The 25,413-nt window shown below is 33.1% G+C and overlaps 2 protein-coding genes and 2 long non-coding RNA genes across 6 annotated transcripts; 2 read left to right on the top strand and 2 right to left on the bottom strand.

Annotated features, from left to right (window-relative positions):
- Positions 1 to 496: 496 nt before the first annotated feature.
- Positions 497 to 1,714, bottom strand: RPL27 (ribosomal protein large subunit 27). Its single transcript, XM_007031835.3, has 4 exons — positions 1,586 to 1,714; positions 1,199 to 1,495; positions 916 to 1,017; positions 497 to 814 (listed from the first exon to the last, which is right to left on the bottom strand). Exons 2-4 carry the CDS (start codon positions 1,490 to 1,492, stop codon positions 635 to 637), a joined length of 576 nt encoding a protein of 191 aa, XP_007031897.2. The 5' UTR covers positions 1,493 to 1,495; positions 1,586 to 1,714; the 3' UTR covers positions 497 to 634.
- Positions 1,715 to 6,769: 5,055 nt separating this feature from the next.
- LOC148763059 (uncharacterized) lies at positions 6,770 to 8,263 on the top strand. Its single transcript, XM_088805399.1, has 2 exons — positions 6,770 to 6,969; positions 7,099 to 8,263. Exons 1-2 carry the CDS (start codon positions 6,770 to 6,772, stop codon positions 8,261 to 8,263), a joined length of 1,365 nt encoding a protein of 454 aa, XP_088661525.1.
- A 2,028-nt stretch (positions 8,264 to 10,291) lies between these two features.
- LOC148763058 (uncharacterized) lies at positions 10,292 to 13,971 on the top strand. Its single transcript, XR_016025968.1, has 3 exons — positions 10,292 to 10,388; positions 11,081 to 11,154; positions 12,557 to 13,971. It is a non-coding gene; the product is annotated as an uncharacterized LOC148763058 (long non-coding RNA).
- A 7,687-nt stretch (positions 13,972 to 21,658) lies between these two features.
- LOC148763057 (uncharacterized) lies at positions 21,659 to 23,890 on the bottom strand. Of its 3 annotated transcripts, none has more exons than XR_016025916.1 (5): positions 23,826 to 23,890; positions 22,892 to 23,425; positions 22,617 to 22,773; positions 22,380 to 22,537; positions 21,659 to 22,149 (listed from the first exon to the last, which is right to left on the bottom strand). It is a non-coding gene; the product is annotated as an uncharacterized LOC148763057 (long non-coding RNA). The 3 variants fall into 3 exon arrangements; XR_016025917.1 differs by having other exon boundaries at positions 22,892 to 22,964; XR_016025918.1 differs by lacking the exon at positions 22,892 to 23,425.
- Positions 23,891 to 25,413: the final 1,523 nt, after the last annotated feature.

The raw sequence follows: 25,413 nt of genomic DNA, 5'->3' as shown, positions 1-25,413 counted from the left end.
AAAATAGGTAATCTAAAAAAAGGCTATGTCAGTTATAGCCTTAAATGCCATTTAAACAAAACTTGCCAATCCAGTTTTTATTGGATGAATTTTTAGAAACAATATAATATCAAAATCAGGTCGGGTTGAGTCTCGGATCATCGAGTCAACCCTATTTTGATAACTATGATCCAGTTCTATTCTGATAACTATGATATCAATATCATTGAGCATTAGGAAGGTGTCAGATGAATGGAGCTGCACTCCCACAATGGATAATGTCAGTATCATTTAGCAATGGGCAGTGGTTAGACGAATGAAGCTGCATTTTCTGAGTCTACCATAGGTTAATGCATTGTAAGAATGGCGAGACATCTTCCCATTTTACTCCACGTTATGAAAGTTGTAGCCTGCATAGGCTAAGTTGCTCTAACAATATCACATCAGGAAAGTCAGTAAACTTAAAAATCAAATGCCAGACATACACAAAAGGTTATCTCCTACTTTCACAAGATCATAAAATGAAACTAGACAATAAATTTGCAAATTGGATACAGCAAGTTTGTACACTTTCAGATGGGCGAATATGTAGACCTACCTATAAATTATGAGTGCAATACAAAAGTAAAGAATGGGTTTAGGTTGGCAGTTTCAATCAGCAAACCGGGTTGCTATCTGTGGCATCAGCAGCAGAAGCAAGCACGAGTTCTGGCTCAGCAAGACTTCCTTCCTTCCTTGCCTTCCTGCGTTCGCGGCGCATCCTGAAGTACTCTCTCTTCCTTGCTCTGTAGCTGTTGGGATTCTCAGGCTGAACTACTCGTGGATAAACGCTCACCTGTCAATCACAATAAACCCATAATCCATGTCAGCTTGAGGTACATTATCAACTTCTGAAAGCATGAATTTGTGTCTGAGAGTGTTTTAAAAAAATTCGACCTTCTTCCTGTCAGGTCCAAACTTCTCAAATTTCACAAGCCCATCAATTAAGGAAAAGATGGTATGATCCTTGCCAAGACCCACATTTTTCCCTGGATGAAACTGAACAAGAAATCCAAATCTCAGTCGAAGTAAGCTGTCAAAGCTAAAAAGCTTTATCATTCTAATCCAAAAAAAGAAAACCCAAAATAAAATTAAATAAACTTAACAATTCCAAGCATAAAATTGAACAAACAGACTAAAAAAATGAAAATATTCGAGAAAATTTTCGAGGTTTTCACACCTTGGTTCCTCGTTGCCTGACGATAATAGCGCCCGGCTTCGCTGCCTGGTCGCCGAAGATTTTGACGCCGAGTCGTTGACCTCTGGAATCGCGACCGTTTTTAGTACTCCCGGCTCCTTTCTTGTGCGCCGATTCGATCGTCAAAGGAAACGGAGACTTCCTTGGGAACGAAGCGGTCGCAGTTTTGGGAATGGAGCCGAGTTCGCCTTTCAAAAACGACGACGTCGAGCTGGATGATAGAGAAAGTCCCCTAAACGCACCCACCAAATTGAAGCTCATTGTTGCAGTCGCCATTTCCTTTAAAAAATTTAACAGAAAATTGAAGTTAGCATATGGAATTTTAATTTACTCTTTTAGATTTTGTTTAGGGTTCATTTTCGGACTTACGGTTGTGTTCCGAGGAAGAAGAAAAAGGGCGGCTGGAAAAGAAGGAAGGGCGGGGGCTTATCGTTAACTCACAAAAATGAAGCTGCCACGTCAGCAGTTGAGTCACACTCCAAAATGGTTTTTATTTTTTTGGGATTTTTATATTATGGGCTTGCATGCTATAAAAGAATTTTTTAAAAATATTTTTTGGATTTTCATTATTTATTTTATGGATATATATGAAATACTTCATTTTTCATGCAAACCCATGTAAGATTAAAACATCTTCATATTTAGATTTCCAAACATCTTCAAACTACTGAAATCAAGATGAATAAGGCAAACACATACTGATGGATCAGTCCAGATGTCATGCCTTGTAATGGAGACTTTTCATATTTAGGCAAATAATTAAATAAATGGAAGAGATATATCCAATTAACAAAAAAGAAAAACTTTATATATTATAAAATGTAATGCACATCTTGCCTAGTCAAAAGCAATAGGATGACCCTTACCCTTTTTGTACATTGTTGACACTAAAATTAAGCACGATGTAGATAACAAATAATGCAAAGACAATTCATCTATAATCATACCTAGTTTAGTCAACGTGTGGACCAAAGGAGTGAAAGACACCTTTTGAAAGCAATTTCATTGTGGAATATTTATATATATCATATAAACCCTTTTAGGGTTGTGGCAAATTATGTCTAGAGTTGGAAAAAGTTTTTTTTTTTGAAAAGTAGAGTTGGAAAAAGTTAATTGATGATAGAATCTATTTCATAGACCGAAACTTATTCTTTTTAATGAACTTAAATCAAGTCTAAGATCTCATTAGGAAAAATAAATTCACCTAGAAGATTAAGCACACCCTAACAAAAAAAAATTGATGATGACTCTTCTTTTACATCAAACAATTGAGTTTTATGACTCATATGTTACAACATATATTTTTTAAAAAGTTAATTGGATGTTGACATGACCTTAATCTAAAATAATGTTCTTATTAGCAAAGAGATAAAATGAAATCTTTGATTTTTAAAAATATGCTTGCTTGATGGTATTAGAAATTTGAGATTCTTTTTTCGTGAAAGACAGAAACTCAAGAATATGTGGCTAAGTGTCAGGGCCGACCCTTGGGTGAAGCCACCCAAGCAAGGGCTTTAGGCCCCCAACTTGGGGAAGCCCCAATTTTAGAGAAGGTTTATAATTTTATAATAATTATAATATAATTAATTATATTAAAAATGTATAAAAATTAAAAAAATATAAAAGTAAAAAATAATTAATAAAATTATTTATTCTTTCACTTTTTTAATTATGTGTCTAATAAATCTTAATTTTTTATTACTTTTTTATTTCTAGAATTCTATTAATTCTCAACTATATTTTCTTATTTCCAATAAACTAACAGTCATATGTATTTAATCATCTCCAACAACTATTTTTTTTCTCACTTATTTCTCTTATTTCCAATCAACCCATTTAATGATTTCTAGTAGCTATTTTTTTCTTATATATAAAACCGATTTTTTTTCAATGTATAATATCTACTTTTGAAATATTCCTTTCTTATTTGCTCTTTTTTCCTTTAACTTTAATTTTGCTCCAAAGAATACACAAAAAGTCTATTCTTTTATTATCTTTATAAAGCTATGAGCCTCATTTGCGGTTGCTATAGAACAATTAAAAGGTCTTCTTTCTTTATTTGTGAAAAATATAGAGAAAATGGATTTGCATCTACTATGATTTCTTCTAAAAAAATTGCATTTGAAATAAACATAGAACCTAAATTTCATGATACACGTATTATTTGTATGAAAAAACAATTTGATGAGAATGTTGATAATGAAATAACTAGATCTCTTGAAGAATCATTTAGAATTGATTACTTCTTGTATATAGTAGATCCAGCAATTTTTTCACTTCAAAGTAGATTTGAACAATTTAAGATATATGAAAATATTTTTAGTTATTTATTTAGTGGTAAAACGTTGAAGTCATTAGATGATAATATTTTGAAAGAATATTGTCTTAATATTGAATGTTTCTTAAAATATAACAACTATTTTGATATTGATGGTTTAGATTTATTTTCAGAGTTAAAAATTTTAAAAGAAATTATATAGGAAGAAAACAGTCCAATTGGCATGCTTAATCATATAAGAAGATTCGATTCTTTTCCAAATGCGTATATTGCTTTTAGAATAATGTTAACATTTCCAGTAAGTGTTGCTTCAGGAGAAGGAAGTTTTTTAAAATTAAAATTAATAAAATTTTATTGAAGATCAACAATGTCTCAAGAAAAATTAAATGGATTGGCTATATTATCAATTGAAAAAGAAATATTTGAATAACTTGATTATAAAAGTTTAATTAAAAATTTTGCATCTCAAAATGCTAGAAGAATAAAATTTTAATAATTTTTTTAATTTTAATAAAAAAAGCCTCATTTGAATATTTTGCTTTAGGCCTTTAAACTTATTGGGCCGCCCTTGCTAAGTGTGGGACTATAACTAACTTTATCATTGAAACTTCTTCATCTCTCGATCTATGAAACTGAATGCATAATTTTATTTTACAATTTTGCAAACACGTTAACAAATCTAATTACTTCATATTCATATTTATCTATATTCTAGAAATCAAATCGGTTTACTTAAAAGTAATCAAAATTTTCATATTATGGTAAACAAATAAAAATTAGAAGAGAGAAATTCAATTTTTTTTAAAAACTTCACATGAAATATATATTATAAAATGCAATGCATGTCTTGATCAATTCAAATGCAATGGGATGATTCTTACCCCTTCTGGTACGATTAAGAAACATATGGACCAAAGTAGTGAAAGGCACCCTTTGAAAGTAATTGCATTATGAAATTTGTATTTTGAAATGGCATTGTGGAATATTTGGTTATGTAATATAAACCCTCAAATGGTTTTGAAAAATTATGTCTCTTTTTAAAAATTAGAGTAAGAATTAATTTTAATGTTGACATGACCTTAATCTAAAATAATGTTCTTATTAGTAAAGAGACACAATGAAACCCATTATTTTTACAAATATATATGGATCGTCGATGGCATTAGAAATCTGAGATTCCTTAAGATTTGGCTTTGGATTTTATGCATTGAAAAGTGAAACAAAGGTTATGACGACCATATGATTATTTCTTACTTAATTGTTCCTAATTTAATACATTGGTAAACCAACCAATATGAATTTGACTTGGTAGTTCATCATTAAAGTTGTTGAATTTTTCTTTCTCAATAAGTCATTTGTATTGAGTATCGGAGAATGATACATAGAATGGTCACAGGCAAACCCGCCAGACCTTTAAAAATCTGGGAACAAGTCCCACAAACGAAAGCTGCACAGAAAAACACCTTACGCCAAGATCATGAAACAAACCATGAATGAAAGATTTCTTAAAGAAAACTGTATAAATTTTTGGAAAATAACAGAGCAAAAATGATGAAAAAAAAAACAGAACTTTTGGAGAAAAAGCAATTCTCTATATTGATCAAAAAATTTCACACACACAATGGTTACAGAAGAAAGGTTATATACTCATCCTCAACAATATTCCAAAGATTTAGCTTAGGGAAAATAAAAGAAACAAAATCGAATAGCAAAGCACAGAAAATGATACATGGTTTTTTGTGGAATAACGACTACTCAAAATGAAAGAGAAAAAAGGTCGTTGGCCTATACAGACAAAGGATCAAAACGACGCTCAAGTTGAGTGTTTGAAAAAAGAAATAAACACTGAACTAATGGCACCACAAGTGGTCATATGCTCCTGTATCTAAAACAGACATGAAATGACAACCAAGATGCTGTTTAAGTAACTTCAACAAACAAAGCATAAAACGACATAGATGAGTCCCGTTTCACCAACTCAAATCAGTAAAGGCCTATGCAGCACTCTTTTACACAGCCCTGAACCCTTCTTCAACTTATTTAACTTTCTATTGCTTCCCGCCATTCGTCTGAGGCTGAATTTCTAGATTGAAGGTCACTCTTTCCACACTCCTCCATAACCTGTGATCTGGCAAACACCAAGACAAGCCTTTTGTTAATACGTCAGCTAGTTGAACTTCAGTGTTATAGTATCTAAGTTCGATTTCTTGCTCATTGACAGCCTCTCTTAGAGCATGGTTTTTCATCTTAATATGCTTAGTTCGCCCATGATTAATTGGATTTTTGGCTATTCCAATAGCTGATTGATTGTCAACAAAGATCACAGTACCTTTTTCTTGTTTGAATCCAAGATCAGCTAGTACCTTCTTTAATCACTTCACCTGATTGGCTGCGGTTGCAATATACTCAGCTTCTACAGTAAACTAATTAAGCCACAACACCTTGCTTTTTTGAATTCCATGAAAACACGACACTATTGAATGAAAAACGGAAACCAACAGTACTTTTTGAATCATCAAGTGACCAAGCCTAGTAACTATCACCATATCCAACAAGTTTTCCACTATCATGCTTTATGTATTTTAAGCCAAAATCAGTAGTACCTTTAGCATAATTGAGGATTTTTTTTGCTGTTGTGAAGTGCAACATAGAGGGTGCTTGCATGAATTTGGACAATAGACATGTAGCATGCATCAAATCAGGTCTTATAGCTGTTAGATAAAGCAATGAACCTATCATGCTTCTGTAAGTGAGACCATCTGCTTCAGTAGAACCATCTTCTCTGTTAGATTGTTGAGATCATATTGAAGATACTTTGACAGTCAAGGTTGAAGATATTTTTTTGACAACACAAATAGAAGGTAGACTTTTGAGTATGAAAGACGTGACCAGGCTTTGGGTTGTCACAGCTGCTATCTGTCAAAATATGTCTGTTGTTTCTTGTCCTTTTGTAAACAAAATCATAATGGTCACCATGGTTTCTAGTGATAATGGCTAGTTAAGTTGTAACTAGATTTAGTTTAACTATTTACTTTAACTTAAGTGGGTTTCTATGTAATATAAATATGTATCAACTATTAATGAAGAAATGCAGTGAAGTTTGTCTCTGTTTTCATGTTCTTTCTCTTTCTTAAGAACTCCAACATGGTATCAGAGCTTTCTAAGAGTTCTTAAGGACCTGCAAACTTTCTTCTAGCCAATGATAAAAAGAAAAAAAAATGAACACAAGCTTACCTCCCTCTAAAAAAAAAACACTCATCAGAGATCAAAACCGAATGGCCTCAACTAATTACAATGCACCAGCACCTCCTGTCTTCTCAAGAGAAAATTATGCAATATGGTCAGTGAAAATGGAAGCTTACCTGCGAGCATTTGACTTGTGGGAAGTGGTGGAAGTTGGTGGAGACCCACCTGAACAAAGACAAAACCCCACCATAGCGCAAATGAAGCAGTACAGTGAGGAAGTTGCAAGGAGGTTTAAGGCCCTCTCTTGCATCCATTTGGCAGTATCCGATATCATTTTTACATGTATTATGACGTGTAAGTCTGCTAAAGAAGCTTGAGATAAATTAAAAGAAGAGTTTCAAGGCAATGTTCGAACCAGGCAAATCCAAGCTCTAAATCTCTGGAGAGAATTTGAGATACTGAGGATGAAGGAGGAAGAAAGCGTAAAGGATTATACTGATAAAGTCATTAAAGTGGTTAACCAACTTAAGCTCTTGGGAGAAGATGTACCAGAAAAAAGGGTGGTCAACAAAATTCTGGTTAGCTTACCAAAAAAATTCGAAGCCAAGATTTCATCCTTAAAAGACTCTAAGGACCTCTCAAGCTTCACGGTTGTGGAATTGGTAAATGCCTTGCACGCATCAGAACAAAGGAGAGCAATCGGAGTGGTAGATCACAGTGAGAGTGCTCTGTTAGCTAGGCAGAAAAGAGAAGCTTCACTCAATCAAAAGAAAGTTGAACCAGACAAGAAAGAGAAAGACAAGAAGCAAGGTGATGGTCGGAGACAAAAAGGAAAATTTCCTGCATGTCAATACTGCAAAAAGAAAAATCATTTGGAAATATATTGTTGGTTCATACCCAATATTAAATGCCGAGCTTGCAATCAACTTGGGCACATTGAAAAAGTATACAAAAACAAAGGCCAGACAAGTGAACAGATAGCTGCAGTAGCTGAACAAGTAGATCAGAAGGAGGAAGTGCTCTTTGTAGCCAACTGTAATCCAAAAGTGAGAAAAAATGAGATGTGGCTGTTAGATAGTGCATGCTCATGGCATATGACATGCGACAAAAGTTTCTTTGTGATGTTTGATGACAGGCATAAATCTAATGTGGAAATAGGCAATGGGGAATATTTAAAAGCTGATGGTATAAGCACTGTGGAGGTGGAAACTGCATCAGGAATGAAACAAATCAAAGATGTTTTATTTGTTTCTACTATAAACCAGAATCTTTTAAGTGTGGGACAACTGGTTGCGTGTGGTTATGCATTATCGTTTAAGGATTTAGCATGCAAAGTGTTTAAGCCATCTGGTGAAGAGCTTATGACTGTCAAAATGAAGAGTAATTGTTTTCCTGTTAATTGGAAAGAATTTAAACATCATGCTTATACCTACACTTCATCTGATATAATTTCATGGCACAAAAGGTTAGGTCATTTAAACTTTCATTCCTTGAAGCTTATGCATGATGAGCATTTGGTTGAAAGTATACCAGTTATTGGTTCTTTAAATTACATCTGTGATACTTGCCAATATGGTAAATAGTCAAAGAAACCGTTCCCTAAGCAAGCCAAATGGAGAGCCACACAGAAGCTGCAACTGGTACATACAGATATAGAAGGGCCAATGAGGATTGTATCATTGAGTGAGAACAAATTTTATCTCTTATTCATTGATGATTTTTCAAGATATTGCTGGGTTTATTTTTTGAACCATAAAGCAGAGGCTCTTAGCAACTTTTAAAATTCAAGGCTCTTGTTGAAAATCAGACAAGCTTGACTATCAAGATGCTTAGAAGCTATAATGGGAAAGAATATATTTCTCTTGATTTTCATAGGTATCTCACTCAATTTGGTATTCAACAGCAACTCATGGTGCCTTACAATCCATAGCGAAATGGGGTGTCAGAAAGAAAAAATAAGACTTTGATGAAAATGGTGCGGTGCTTGTTATTTGAAAAGAAGTTGCCAAAGAGTTTTTGGGCTGAGGCTGTTAACACAGCCAACTATTTGCTAAATATTGCACCAACTAAAGCTCTTACAAAAGGGACTCCTCATGAAGTTTGGTATGGCACAAAACCATCAGTTGCACACTTGAAAATTTTTGGATGTATAGCTTATGCTCAAGTTCCAGAAGACAAAATAGGGAAGCTTGATGAAAAATCGAGATTAGCAATTCATCTCGGTTTCAGTGATACCAGCAAAGGATACAGGCTCTATGATGTCTCAGCAAACAAAGTTTTTCTCAATCATGATGTCCAATTTGATGAAGGAAAAAGATGGAATTGGTCCAAGCTTGAAGTCGAGTTCTCAGAAAATTTGTCAATCTTCAACGACCAACTAGAGGCAGAGCATAATGAAAATAATGAAGATGTGGATGATGTCGCAATGAGAGGAACTAGAAGTCTGGTTGATATCTATGACAGGTGTTTTGTTACCTTGATGGAGCCCACATCATTCAGTGAAGCTGTACAAGTTGATGGTTGGCAGAAAGCTATGGAGAGTGAAATAAATATGATAAAAAAGAACAATACATGGGATTTAGTTCCTCGACCAACAAACCAAAAAGTCATTGGTGTTCGATGGGTTTATAGAACCAAATTGAATAGTGATGGTTCTGTAAACAAGTTGAAAGCTCATATTGTTGTCAAAGGATATGCTCAGATACAGGGGATTGATTATTTAGAAACATTTGCCCCTGTTGCTAGACTCGACACAATTCGACTGCTCATTGCACTTGTTGCCAAAGAAGGATGGAAGCTCTGGCACCTTGACGTTAAATCAGCTTTCCTCAATGGGTTACTTGAAGAGGACATATTCATTGAGCAACCAGAAGGGTTCATTAAACCAGGTATGGAAAACATAGTATACAAGTTGAAAAAGGCACTATATGGGCTTAAACAAGCCCCACGTGCCTGGTATGTCAAGCTCAGGTCTATTATACACTTGCCATATCATTCATGTGCTTGATAGCATGTCCACATGCTTGGATGCCTCGAAAAATCGTTAAAAAGTCGGTATCGTACCTAGTGATACAATTAAGTCGATTAAGTCTCAAACTAGTCCAAATAGAGATTTTAAGATGTATTTGAGCATTATCGAACCTTAGAATGTTTTAAAGTGGTGATTCGGAGTTCGAGAATAAATTTGGAGTTCAATTGGAAATTTTATAACATAGGAGCAAAATGGTCATTTTGCCACCTGAGGGTAAAATTGGAATGTTTGATGAAATTTTTGATCAAGTTTGACTATTTGGAACATAATTTGAGCTTGAGAAGTGAAAAATTTTAATTTCGATAATTTTTTGAACATAAGGGTAAAAAGGTCATTTCACGTGTCCACAATGACGCAATTAGAATTTTTGGAATTTTACACCACCTTGACACTTGTCGAACCCATGAAATTCACTTTATACTTTGGATAATTAAGGGATTTTATGTGGTGGAGAAGAAATGCTTAATTATTAAGTTTTATGCATGGACTAATCACATGATGACAATTGTCAAGCTTTAATATTATTATAGTTTCCTTTATAAACACAACTAAAACTCTCCCATCTCATTTCTCTTGGCCGGCCAAGGCAAGAACAAAACGGAAAAAGCATAGAACAAACCCTAGAGAAGAAAATCAAGAGAAAATTCATGGGATTTCAAGGAATTAAGGAAGCAAAGGTAAAATTTCTTAATTCTAGCTTGTGATCTACCTTTCCTATGCATTCTTTTTCAATTATCATGGTTAAAATTCAAGATCTCATGAAGGATTCATGTCTGACCGAATTTAGGGAGAGAAGATTTGATGATTTATTTGGTTAGATTTCAAGGTATCTTAGTGTTTTTAGTTGTTTGATGATGTTTAGTTTGAAACACAAGCAAGAAATTTCATGCCCTTCACCCACACTCCTTGGCTGAAATCTTCAAGAGAGAAATTGGATAATGGACTTTGATGAATTTCATGCTATTTAGGTGTTTTTAGTTGTTTAATGATCTAAGGTGTAAAATCAAGCATGAAAATTACATGTTCTACACTAAACCTTCAATGGCCGAATTTTACAAGGAAGATATTGATGATGGATTTTTGTGACATTACATATTATTTAACTTGTAATTGATGACTTGGAGTGTTGGAAGTGGAATCAAGTTAATTGGAGTTGAATTGGATGTATTGGCCAATTAATCGGTGTATAGATCGAATTAGGTCAATACCATTTTATTTCAATACATAATTGAAGCTACGTAGAACACCATATTTAGATAATAATTCGAACATTTTGCATCCCATTTCATGCATTCATATAGAGCCTAAATTAGTTTTAGAACGGTTTAGTACAAATATAGTAAATTGCTTATTGTGCATTATGTTTAAGTGGTGAAACTTCCGATAAGGGCAAGGAGATTATACCCGAAGATCGAGAATAAGAGTACTTCGACTCCCGATATTGTGAGTAACTTTATTATCATCTTAATTATCTAAAGTAGTTTTTATTCGTTTTTGTGATTTTATAGAAAAATGAGTTTAAATGGTAAATCCTTATGTTTTATAAGTAAAATGCGATTAAATGAAATGAGTTTTATAAATCATTTTGAAATTGAATGATGATTTTAGAAATTGAGTAATTGGAGACTGTTTGTTTGTGTTGTAAATTTATGGTTTGAATTGAATGGCTTATGGTGATATTGGCATGAATGGCTGAATTGGAAATTGTGTGGAAATTGTATGAACTGTTTGTTTTGCCTTAACAAGCTGGGTAGTAATATAATTGCCATGTCATGCTGTCGAAACTTTTATTGATTTGGTGGGGTAATGATTAGTCACGGCAGTGGCGGGTTTCCGTGGACCAACCTATTAGAGAGGGGCACAGTAAACCCAGTTATATTTTACCTTGGTACTAGAGGCGGGGAGGGTATCTCTTAAGGTAAAGTTTTAGAGTTCACTACACGCTAAACCACCATGTAAGGGTGAACTCAGCCAATGCCAAGAAACGGCTATGCTTTTAAACGTAAAATGTATTTTATGCGTATATGAACTTTTCTTTAACAGCCTTGACGGACTCGGTTGGATGCCCCGGCGCAAGGCATCATCGAGTACTACTTTTTGGCATGAGCCAAATTTTTAGGAAATTCATAAGCCATGTTGATTATTTGAGTAAAATGAAATTATTTTATTTAGTTGAAATGAGTTTGAAACGTTATGAATCCTAGTACGATGCACTATTTTAAGTTGTCTTCCTTTACTCGACTTTAGATATTTTAGATGATGTTTGTTTACTCACCGAGTTTATAAAAACTCACATTTTCTTTTTTTTACCCATTTCAATCTCAAGATAGTTGGTAGATAGTAGATTTCGTCGAGGGATACCTTTGGACTTACAAACTCAGAAGTCGAAGGTCTACCTTTTTGTACATATTGGTTTATTATGGGGCCCACATGTCATTGTAGAATATTTTGTATACCTGGTTCACTCTGCCATTGTATGTATGAATTGATTTTGCTTTTACGTTACAAAAATTATTTACGCGTAGTTCTATAAGATTGTTTTATAAGAAAATAGAATATTTTATTTAATATTTTTATTTAGTTTGAATGGCTATAAGTTCATTTTTAATTTATGATTTAGACCATTAAACTTCATTTTAGACATGAAATGAATGGTTATTACTTGTATATCGTATTTTTATTAGGTTTCGAAATTTTTAAGTAAAATGACCAAAATACCCCTGTGTCGTAGAAAATTTCCTTTTGATTGTTTTGATTTAAAAGTAATTTATACACTTTTAAACAGGATATTTAGTAACTGTTACTCACAGGGGGAGTGAAAAACTAATGTTAAAGCCTTGTGAAGTTTCAGTAGGCATTTCGGGTAATGAATGTCTATCGAGACATCGCGGCGGTTGTCATGGGCTTGATGGGAGTTCCGGGTCATGACATGGTATGCAAGAGTTGATAGCTATCTCTGCAATAAAGGATTTTATAGGAGTGAGAGTGAGCTAACTCTCTATGTCTGTTGTTCTTCTGCAGGTGAACAAGTCATTGTTTCGATTTATGTTGATGATATTCCTGTTACTAGTCTTAATACTGAGCTGTTATTGAAGTTCAAAAAGGAGATGATGGAAGAATTTGAGATGACGGATCTCGGCTTAATGACTTATATCCTTGGACTTGAATTTGTCCAAGCCAAGAAGTCTATAATATTGCATCAACAAAAGTACGCAGCTGAGCTTCTCAAAAAATTTAAGATGCAAAACTGCAAGGCCACTCCTACTCCTATTGCTGCAAATGTTAAGATTTCTTTGTCCAATAATGAAGAGTTAGCAGATGCCACTATTTACAGAAGATTAATAGGGAGTCTCTTGTATTTATCCTCTTCAAGACCTGACATCATGTTTAGAACAAGCTTGCTCTCCAGGTTTATGCATCAGCCAACAATGACTCATCTATCTGCTGCAAAAAGGAACTTAAGATACATTAAGGGCAGCATTGATTTTGGCATCAGATTTGGTCGAGAACAAAGCTAGCATCTTCAAGGATTCTCGGATAGTGATTGGGTTGGAAGTCTCAATGACTCTAAGAGTACCACTGGATTCATTTTCTCCTTTGGCAATGGTGTTTTCTCATGGGCCTCCAAGAAGCAGGAGGTGGTGGCACAGTCATAGGCAGAAGCTGAGTGTATCTCAGCTGCAGCTGTAACCAATCACAGCCTTTGGTTGAGAAAAATCTTGTTTGACCTGGGGTTTTCTCAAAATGATCTTACTGTTCTTTGGATGGATAACCAATCAGCTATAGTTATGTCCAGAAACTCGATGCAACATGGAAGAACAAGACACATTTGGGTGAGGTTTCATATGATACGTTATGCTGTCAAAAACAAAGAGATTGATGTGCAGTATTGCAGCTCTCAAGATCAAGTTGCAGATATCATGACTAAAGGGCTGCCAACAAATAGGTTTCAAACTCTAAGGTCACTATTGGGAGTCTTCAAAAATGATCTCAAGGAGGTGTGTTAGACTATTGAGATCATATTGAAGATACTTTAACAGTCAAGGTTGAAGATATTTTTTTGACAACACAAATAGAAAGTAGACTTTTAAGTATGAAAGACGTGACCAGGCTTTAGGTTGTCACAGTTGCTATGTGTCAAAATATGTCTGTTGTTTCTTGTCCTTTTGTAAATAAAATCATAATGGTCACCATGGTTTCTAGTGATAATGGCTAGTTAAGTTGTAACTAGATTTAGTTTAACTATTTACTTTAACTTAAGTGGGTTTCTATGTAATATAAATATGTATAAGCTATTAATGAAGAAATGCAGTGAAGTTTGCCTCCGTTTTCATGTTCTTTCTCTTTCTTAAGAACTCCAACATTCTCTACTAAACTTGTCTCTTGATGCCAGTGGAGTACTCATTGTTATGCAAGAAAACATACTAAATTTCTTTAATATATACTTTCCATACTTAGCCTGATGCAAACAAACTCCCTCAATGGTTTGAAGAACTTCCATTCCAAAAAAATAAGTCATTAATCCCAAGTCTGTCATCTCAAACACATTCATCATCTGACTTTTTGAATTCTTGCAACACATTTTCATCCGGTCTAGTTATTAACAGATCATCAACAAACAAAGCAATAATCAATGCAGCAGTATTACCAAACAATTTCACATATAAAGTTGATTCATTCACACTTTTTTGAAAATCTTGACCTGTGAAATAAGCATCTACCCTGTCATACCAGGTCCTAGGTGCTTGTTGAAGACCATACAATGCCTTAACTAATTTGCAGACCTTATGCTTTGACCCTTGTTCTTCACACCATTTAGGTTGTTTAACAAAAATGTCCCCTATCAGATAACCATTTAGAAAAGCTGACTTTACATCTAAATAGTATATCTTCCATCCTTACAAACAAAAATCAGCAAACTCCCACCCAAACACAGAACACCAGGCAGGGTCCAAACCCGAAAAGAACAAAAAACCAGGCAGGGTTCAAACAAGCTGCCATTAAAGCCATCAGCAGTAGAAGAAAACATCAAGAACAGCCAACAACCACTTGAATTAGTATACCTTTTTCAATAGCTTGGCCTACTACCTTTTTATTGTAGGTTATTTCGGTGTAAAACACAATTTCATATCTTTTTGTACGACATATATTTGCTTAATTCAACCGTTAATCTGCATGCACTACTCACGTAAATTATACATGACAAAATTTTAAGTTAATTAAAAATATTTAACAATTTGATACAATAAAATTTCAATTGTTAAATGTATATTGAAAAATATATTATTCTCGATCGATATGATAAAGATATTGGATTAACTCGAAACTTACATGTGTATAAAAATAATTTATTAAATCTATAAATCAGTTTTCTAAAATTTAATCGTACATGACATTGTAGAAAATGTAAAAGTAATTAGTTTTTCACCAATATAATTTGATTCTATGATATATATATATATAGAAGCTAATTGTAATGTATGATTGATAGATTCAAAATTTTCAAAATTGAAAACTGAATAAGATATAATTTAAAAAAAAAAAAAAAACTAAGACATTCATATGACACCTGGATAAAAAACATAAGTATGCAAACAAATAAAAAAATTATTTTCTCTTCACATTACACAATCATTCTATCTGCCTTTATCTCATGACGTTGATTCAACATAGAAAGAAAATGATAGAAAAAGGAAAAAGAAAGAATGGTTAACTTTCATTTTCTCTTCTCAAACTTTTACAATTTAGAAACTATTTTTTGCGGACCCAAAAGGAAAATGATATGAGAATGTCTTGGTCTTCTTCTAGCATTGGTCTTTGCTTTATACCAAGTCTTCGCATCATGTAAATTAATGTCTGTCTTTTTGCCCGATTGTTACTCAATAAAAGTGATCTTCTTGGCAGTTGCACTACCACTAGGCAGAGAAAGAAACAAAGAAAAGTCTTGTTGCGCATGCATTAAACCAGCAAGGACTTAACTTAGTCAAATCATTGAGAAGAATAAAACACACTCAGAATAAACATTGCTTTGGTTCGGCTCTCTTCTCAAGTGAATAAGGCAGATGGGTTCCAAAAATTCTATCCCACAAGACCAAGAATGTTGGAGACAAGTTATATTTGCCTCCATAAAGCTGAGCATTTTTCCAAAAACGTGTTTGACAAATGAGTTTGAGCTTTTGTTTGGTAGTTGAATCAAATAAGGTGAAAGACTTTCCTATTACATGATTGTTACTCCATTAAATCAATATGAATGAGGCGGAGACATGCTGATGGATTAACCGAGATGTCATGTCTTATAATGAAAACTTTTCCAGTTCTTTGCACAAGTCACTTTCATGAAGTCTTTATTTATGAAACTTGAGAAAATTCACTGCAATAGCGTAGATGTAAATGTAGATATTGATGGATAGCAATTAATTAACTTGTTGATAAAGTTATTATAATTGACTTTTCAACATTTTGAAAATAATATGATGAAAGAAAAACTTGGGATTTAAACAATTAATGATTTTTTTTCATCATTTAACCAATTAAGACCTTAATTCGCAACTTGTTTCTCATGCTTTTGTTCTATGTATTATATTTCATGCACATTTAGTTCAAAGATTATAATACCAGCATTTACTCTTGTGCCATCATTTCAATTTTGTTTGTTTGGTAAGACTATATATTGTTGTGCATACAACTGCTAGGGTACAAGAATAAGCTCAACCAGTTTGGCAATTTTGCATCAAAGCGTGGGACTGTAACTAATTTTATCATTAAATTTTTTTATCTTTCTTCGATCTATGAATAATTTAATACATAATTTTATTTTAACATTTTCCAAATTCATAGATAAATATAATCACTTCACATTCATATTTAAGTGTATTCTCATAACCAAATTGGTTTACCTAATAGTAATCAAAATTTTCATATATTAGTAAACAATTAAAAAATGGAAGAGAGAAATTCAATTAAAAAAATCACATTAAATACATAGTCTAAAATATAATCCACATCTTGACTACTCAAAAGCAATAGAATGATCTTTAAAAAAAAATGCAATAGAATGATCCTTACCCCGTTTTGTAAGTTGTGTTGACACTAAAAATTAGGTATGTCAACATAGACAATTAATATAATGCATAGACTGTTCATCTATAATCATACAAAAGTTGAAGAAATGTGTGGACCAAAGGAGTGAAAGACACCCTTTGAAGGTAATTGCATTGTGAAATATTTGGTTATATCATATAAACCCTTGTATTGTTTTGGAAAACTATGTCTCTCTCTATATAGATAGAGTTGGAAAAAATTAATTGAATGTTCACATGATCTTAGTTTAAAATAATGTTTTTATTAGTCGAGAAATAAAATGAAACCTTTGATTTTTAAAAATATGTTTTCTTGATGGTATTAAAAAGAGTGCTTTTTATAAGTGGGCTTGAGGCATAAAGGGTTTTTAAGAATAATCCTCCTTATAATTTTATCTGTTTTTAGCCAAGAGAAAAAAAATTGACAAAATCATTCTTAATGAAATCGCCCCATTCGCTAGGCTTCGCGCCTCAACCCAAAACCTATTAACGGGTCCAGTATGTTTAGGTTTGCACCTCAAACTGACTCATATTTTTTGAGCTTTCCTCACCAGACTATTCATCTCTGGAGTATTCATTATCAGAAAGAAAAACGTTTAAACATTTTGAGCATTTTGGAATAGTTTTTGATACGTGAAGAAAACCTATAAGCGTTTTGAGCATTTTTAAACATTTTAGAGTGATTTTTGATAAATGAAAAAAACTTTCGAACATTTTGAACATTCATATTTGTTAATTATGTTGTTAAATGGAATATGATGTATCGTTTGAAATTATTGATCTTGTTAAATGGAATTCAGTAGCTTTGGTGATTTTTGAAAATTATATTACTAGTTTTTAGGTATTGCGTGACTGACTTTGGATATTGCGTGACTGACTTTGGGCATTACGTGACTGATTTTTGATAAGGCATTACGTGTCTAGTTTTTGATAAGACATTGCGTGACTAGTTAATAGACATTACGTGACTGACTTTGGGCATTACGTGACTAGTTTTTGATAAGGCATTGCGTGACTAGTTTTTGATAAGGCATTGCGTGACTAGTTTCTAATAAGACATTGCGTGACTAGGTGATAGGCATTGCGTGACTAGGTGATAGGCATTGCGTGACTAACTTTGGGCATTGCGTGACTAGTTTCTGATAAGGTATTGCATGACTAGTTGATAGGCATTGCGTGACTTATTAGTAAGGTATTGTGTCACTAGTTAGTAAGGCATTGCGTGACTTAAGCATTGCTTAAAAATCAGTCACGCAATGTATAAAACTTAGTCACGTAATGCCTAAAACCAATCACGTAATAACTAAAAACTAGTCACACGGTGATTAAGTCACGCAATACCTAAAAACCAGTAAACTCAATTTTGGGTTATATGAATAAACCAATAAACTCAAAAACCTATAACACATATTTTTTTTTCTAAGCCATAAAATTGTGTATTTCATAAAAGATAGGTTACAAAACTCCGTAACCCTCCAAAGCAAGAGAAAATATATCCCTATCGAGAGGTCTTGCTCACTCCCCTTATACAAAAACAAAATATACCCTCTTTACAAAATATTCCCTCAATAATTTCAACTCAAAATCTCATAAAAAAAATCAAAATCCCTAACAAACATACTTAACAATCATCCCAATCTCAGACACAACAAAATCGTAAACCATCATAAAATCCATCTAACATGCTTTAGCTGTTTTTTCTCCCTGAGCAAAATCGTTACCTGCAAAGAGCAAAATCGCTGTTCATTGCCCTTAAGAACCCCAAGATCCACCATCTAAAAAAATAAAACAAAATAAAAACGAGCTTGATGTCATATCTACGAATTGAATAGCGAGATAGACATATTTGAATAAAGAGAGAAATCGAGATTTAATTTTGAAATTTTTTATCTAGATGGCGGGAAAGAGAAAACTGAAACCATTTTAATTTGTCTGAAATTGTTTAAAGGTTATTATTGTCAAGTCATACCAAAAATTGACCAAAAATAGTTAAAATTATAAAAGTGATATTTTTCAATTGGGCTCATGAGGAAGGTTATTTCTCACAATTTCCTCTTAAATTTTTTCATCTTTCAATCTATGAATAATTTAATACATAATTTTATTTTAATATTTTACAAATATGTAGACAAATCAAATCACTTCATATTCATATTTAAGTATATTCTCATAACCAAATCAGTTCACCTAATAGTAATCAAAATTTTCATATATTAGTAAACAATTAAAAAATGAAAGAGAAATTCAATTAAAAAAAATCACGTGAAATACATATTATAAAATGGAATGGACATCTTGACTACTCAAAAGCAATAGCATGATCCTTATCCCGTTTTGTACGTTGTGTTGACACTAAAAATTAAGCATGACGTAGACAATTAATAATGTAGAGACAGTTCATCTATAATTATACAATAGTTTAAGAAATGCGTTAACCAAAGGAGTGAAAGACACCCTTTGAAAGTAATTGCATTGTGGAATATTTGGTTATATCATATAAACCCTTGAATGGTTTTGGAAAATTATGTCTCTCGCTGTATACATAGAGTTGGAAAAAGTTAATTGAATGTTGACGTGATCTTAGTCTAAAATAATGTTTTGATTAGTAGAGAGATAAAATGAAACCTTTGATTTTTAAGAGTATGCTTTCTTGATGGTATTAGAAATTTAAGATTTTTTTCTTGAAAGGAAAAAATTCGAGATTCTTGAACCTCTATTGATCTTTGTTAAGGCGTGATCTTTGATTTTATGCATCAAAAAGTGAAATAATACAATTCACTACCATAATTTCCACCCATACAAAAAGATATTTTTGTGTATACATCAGTTAGGGAATATGTACAAGTTCTACCAGTTCTTGATTGTTATAGTAATTCCATGGCAAAGCCCGGGACTATAACTAACTTTATCATTAAAACTTCTTCATCTTTGAAATGCATAATTTTAATATGTATGTTTTGTAAAGACATTGACAAATCTAATTCCTTCATGTTCATGTATACTTATATTTTCAAAATCAAATCATTTTAGTAAATAAAACTTCCATATTACGGTACACAATTAAAAATGGAAGAGAGAAATTCAATTTTTTTTAAAAAAATCATATAAAATATATATTATAAAATATAAAGCTCGTCTTGACTAATTCAAAAGCAATGAGATGATTCTTACCCCTTCTTGTGCTTTTAAGAAACATGTTGACTAAAGTAGTTAAAGACACTCTTTGAAAGTAATTGCATTGCGGAATATTTGATTACGTAATATAAACCCTCGAATAGTTTTGAAAATTATGTCTTTTTCTCAAAACAGTGTGAAATTAATTTTAATATTGACATGACAATAATCTAAAAGAAAATAATGTTCTTGTTAATAGAGAAATGGAGTGAAACCTTTGATCTTTACAAATATATATGCTTTGTCGATTGCATTAGAAATCCGAGATTTGTTAAGACTTGGCTTTTGATTTTATACCTTGAAAAGTGAAACAAAGGTTATAATGATCTTATGATTATTTCTGACTTACTGTTCTTAATTTAATACATTGGTTAAACCAACCAATTAGTATGAACTGACTTGGCAGTTCACCATTTAAGTCGTTGAATTTTTTTTCCTCAATAAGTAATTTGAATTGAGTATCAGAGAATGGTCAAAGGCAAAACTGCCAGACCTTTAAAATTGTGGGAACAAGTCCCACAAACAGAAGCTGCCCAGAAAAAACACCTTACGCCAGGATCATGATACAAACCATGAACTCTCCTCAGAACGGAAAAGAACGAAGACACCATAATTGAATCACATCAGCCTTACAAACAAAAATCAGCAACTCCCACCCGAACACAGAACACCAGGCAGGGTCCGAACCTAAATAAGAAACTAAAACCAAAAATTTAAACAGATAGATGAATAGGCATAAATCAGTAGACAGTGATATATAAAGAATCAGCTGAAAATTGTAACGTACATACAAAATTTTTCCACAAGCTGTTGAATGGTATAAATTTTATTCTTTTGATAGAACCCAAGATTATTCATGGCGTTCCTAAGATGCCAATGAACCTTGTTATCATCTTTCGCCCATGAAATAGAATTTCCACCTGCAGCTAGCAGTGCATTGTCAACTCTGCTAGAATTAACACACTTGACAACTTTCAACAATGGCCAAGAATTCAACTTGATCAGATCAGAGTCCGTGTCTCCATGACATTTGGTGTTGTCCAACCTCATAAAAAGCATTCACTGAAAGGAGCAAGAACTATGATTACTTGAGAAGGATAGTTGTATAGACACTCTGTCCAAAACTTCCAAACATAAATTCTGAGCTTAAACTAAACATAGATTAATTACAGATTACAGAAAGCCATAACTACATATGTTCTTGTCCAGTTAACAAAGAAAGATGCTCGCAATGAGTGAAACTAAATCTGCAATTCACCTGTCCATCAAATGAGTATAGGTAATTAGACAATTAATGTATTCTTTTTATTTATTTTCAATCAATATGTTATCTATTTATGGCTTCATCTAAGCTATTATGGGTATGAAAGGATCAAGCCATCCGCTGTCTTAAAGGATTTTTTTATCAATTCAATAACCATCAATATGTTATCTGAATTCCAAATACTGAATTAGATGAAATGAAAAAGTTATTAGAAATTATGGATCCTTAAATGTCCTGTAGGAGGTTATCCATCGACCCATAATTCTCTTTTCCTACTAAATCACTTTGAATTCAATTATTCAATGATGAGCTCCTTCAAGATGATTCTAAACATTTTTGTTAGTATCATGCTTCTACTTGACTTTTTTTTCTGAGTTTAAATCCCAAAAAAGGAGAGAGTCACACCCTTTTTGTTTTCTCAAAAACATCTCAATCTGTTAATAAAAAAGGGAATTACACAAAAGCAATGCTACAAACAAGCAACCCGAAGAGGAGATGATCACAGAATATAGCCCAGCAAAACTAAATAAAACCAAACACTTACACATTCAGTGTCATCAGCAAAACAAACCCACACACCCCTGGGATCTACAAATTGTATTCTTTTTATAACACTAAAGAATATTCACGGCTTTCCTGAGATGCCAACCAACTCCATCACTATCTTTTGCACATGAAGTAGCATTTCCATCTCCAGGTGGCAGTGCAATAATAATCTTGCAAGAATCAGCTACAACTCACAGCCTCCACAATAGCCAAGATTCAGGTTGATCAAATCAGAGTCCATGACACCTACTCGTACAGTATTCTTGACCCATTACAACCCCTGAGACTTTCAGTTGGGTGGGCACATCTAAGGAAGGCATTCTTCGGAGGAAGCAGGGGAATGAACAATTTGCTCAATGGAGAGAACACTAATTTCTGCATCAAAGAAAAACAATGTTAGTGAAATCACATAGCCAACCTAAACTTAAACTCAATGGGTTTTTTCCATCAAAATCGGTAATCTTTGGCCCTTAAAAGCAGTTTTATCGATATGTTACATGTTTAGCGTGAACTCTAACATTATTGTCCCTTTTGTTTTCTTCTTTCCTCTAAAATTTTATAATCACCGTTTTGATGAGAATAAAGTAATTTGCTTTGATACTTACATTTTCTAATTAAGCATCAATTCAGAGAAGCAAAGACTAAGGCTACATCGAAAAGATAATTGTAGGAGAAGCCTCCTGCAACAATGTCTTTATACATGTATAATCACTCCGTCCAATGAGGCTTTCATCAACCCCAAGTCATCAAATATCATTTTAACCTGCACAAAACTTCCAAACATAAATGCCGAGCCAAAACTCAGAATAGGTTAAATTGCAGATTATAGAAGGCTTGACAACCTTCCTGGTTTATTAGATCATCAAGTTGACTACTTGAGAATGACTACCCAAAAATGACTTGGAATTTCTTCAAAGGGCCCATAATATCTGGCATGAAATGAGTGTCTGTACTCTTTGCATCTTCAAAAATTCCTCAACTAACAAACATATCCATTCCCTACAAGAAGAAAGTACAATCAAAATGATATTATTTTCCTACTGCCCAAAAGTTTGTGTTATAAATTCAGTTGGCAGGGCTCCTAGTCATGTATCATAAACTCCATACTAATGTTTACCTCAAATGTAATTCGTTCAAAGAATAAGATTAACTACCAAGATGCCATGAATTTTGATCCTTGCAACCAAAATCTGATTAGATACCACGAATAAGTTCTCTAGATCCAAAAAATTTAAAAAGGTTATGTTATTTGAAGTTTGATATCATTAACCTTGCAAAGAGCAATGCTTGACAGATCATTATGCATATTTAACTATCTAACATTGAGCCCCTTTTTTCTACCAAATAGAGTAAATTATGACAATGATTTACTTGAATCACAAACAACCAAGGTTCTTTGGCGCTTCTTGCATTTTACTGCTTAAAGTGGTCATTTGTTGATGCTTTAAGGTGAACGGCCACCTGTGATACTTGATACAAATGGTCTACGTCTTGCTTTAGGTGGTTTTTAGTTTCAAATAGCTAAAGCAGCAATTTCGTAAAGTAAAAGATGAGTGGAAGCCTTTACTCAAAATTCATATCCTTTCTAAACGGTATTGCAGCTATCTACGCTTTCTTTTCCGTGCAATATGTATCATCTCAAATCAATGGCCTGAAACTTACAAGGATGAAGTTTCTTCTTTTTACTAAAGGATACCCATTTCATAACAAGCTTTTACCACTTTCTTTTTTAAAGGTTAAATTGAATCAATTAAACAAGTCCACATAATATGTTATGACATAGTTCTTGCAGTTTTAGACCATCAAAAAGTTTCAGTGCCATTCATACCGTTTCAGTTATCAAAAGTTGCACTACATTGCCTTCATTTCACTTAAGATTGCAATTTTATAGCTCTAGATCTTATAACAAAACAATTGCGTTTGTCCATATGTGAATGCAAAAGAAGAGAAACAGAGGATGATGATCTTAATTGGATTAATAAAAAGGAAAATTTTATAAGGAAATTAGCTGTGAAAGGTATAGCGAAAACCTGGGAAATAGAGACACATACCTTGATACAACTTGTTTGCTTCTAATACAGCGACAACAGATATTTGCTTCTAATACACCTTGATAGTTGCGAAGGAATCTTCCCTGAGAGTTTGTTCTGTGAAAGGTCCAAAGACTCTACCTCATTTAGGTTCTTAAGTGCTAGTGGAATTTGGCCAAAGAAGCTATTTTGGGATAAGTTTAGCACTATGAGTGATGTGAGATTTTGTATTTCTTCTGGTATTCTGCCATGGAAACTATTATTCGAAAGGTCAAGACAAGTAAAACCGATGAAGATATTCTTTAACACCATTACCAATCCTTTATTGACAATTGTCACTGAATCTTGATAATAAAGCTCTCCAATATATTTTGGAGTAGCCATGTTCTCGTTTGTAATCATCATCATTGCCCTCAAACATTGTAAAAAATTGGCGGATAACTCACCTGAAAAGTTGTTGGAAGCAAGGTCCAATATGCGTAGCATGGGAAAAGCATTCTCCGACTCACAAACTTGAACGTACCGTAAAATCTATTTGCTTGAAGGACAAGAACCTTCAAAAAAGGTAATTTTCCCAGTCAAAAAGGAAATGTGTCATGTATCGTATTTTTTCCAAGGCCTAATACTTCAAGCTTTGCGCAATTGGCTAATGACCTGGGCAACTTCCCTTCCAATTTATTCATACTGATTTTGAGGGACCTTAGCTGAGTAGCTTGAAAGGAGTCGATGGATAGTTCACCAGAGAATTCATTAGAAGCAATGTCCAATACATCCAAAGTTGGGGAAAACAGTTTACGTTTGAAACATTAAATTTGACCATAGAATTTATTTTCTCGCAAGACGAGAAATTGTTTCAAAAAATGAATCGTATTGAAAATAAAATATTAAAATATTAAAATAAAATTATGTAGTAAATTATTTATAGATACATTTTCAGATTAAATGTTCACATTATTTTTTGGGTTGAGTCAAAATGAAGTTGAGTCACACTTCAAAATGTTTTTTTTTTTGGGTTTCTATATCAGAGGCTTGTGAGCTATAAAAGAATTTTCTTTTTAAAATCTTTGGGTTTCCATTATTTTATTTATAAATATATATGAAATGCTTCATTTTTCATGATTAAAAGTAAAAATACCCAGATGGTGCTTTTAAAAGATCACTAGACAAGGCAGCAGCTGGTGGAGTACTTCGAGATTCCTGTGGCAACTGGTTGGGTGGTTTTTCTGCAACCCTTGGTAGGTGCACTGCATACCGAGCTGAGTTGTGGGGTACCTATAAAGGATTAAACTTAGCGTGGCAGTTGAGTTACCGGAAAATAGAACTCTAAGTGGATAGTAAACTAGTAGTGCAAGCCATCACTTCTCCCAGAAGCCATCCATGTTCAAACTCAGATTTGATTGAAACTATTCAAAGTCTACTTCATCGTCAATGAGAAGTCAAAATATGACATATTTTTAAAGAAGGGAATACTGTAGCGAACTATTTAGCAAACAAAGGTTTTGATTTAGACAAGGAGTATAGATTTTATGATGTCCCCCCTGCAGAGGTCAGATCCCTTCTCATTAACTATATGTTAGGGATTAATTTCTCTCGTTTAATTAGATTTTAA

This window comes from Theobroma cacao, chromosome 4 (assembly GCF_053813885.1).
Source record: "Theobroma cacao isolate CCN51 chromosome 4, ASM5381388v1, whole genome shotgun sequence".
Lineage (NCBI taxonomy): Eukaryota > Viridiplantae > Streptophyta > Magnoliopsida > Malvales > Malvaceae > Theobroma > Theobroma cacao.
Note: the sequence above shows the minus strand (reverse complement) of the source record. Positions and strands in the feature narration are given on the sequence as shown.

Excerpts from the sequence above, each read along its gene's own strand:
- LOC148763059 (XM_088805399.1), top strand. The coding sequence starts at position 6,770 with ATGGCCTCAACTAATTACAATGCACCAGCACCTCCTGTCTTCTCAAGA. Across the intron at positions 6,970-7,098 it reads AGTGAGGAAGTTGCAAGGAG|GCAAATCCAAGCTCTAAATC; the intron begins GTTTAAGGCCCT and ends TGTTCGAACCAG.
- RPL27 (XM_007031835.3), bottom strand. The coding sequence starts at position 1,492 with ATGGCGACTGCAACAATGAGCTTCAATTTGGTGGGTGCGTTTAGGGGA. Across the intron at positions 1,018-1,198 it reads TCAGGCAACGAGGAACCAAG|TTTCATCCAGGGAAAAATGT; the intron begins GTGTGAAAACCT and ends TTTCTTGTTCAG. Across the intron at positions 815-915 it reads TTGGACCTGACAGGAAGAAG|GTGAGCGTTTATCCACGAGT; the intron begins GTCGAATTTTTT and ends TGTGATTGACAG.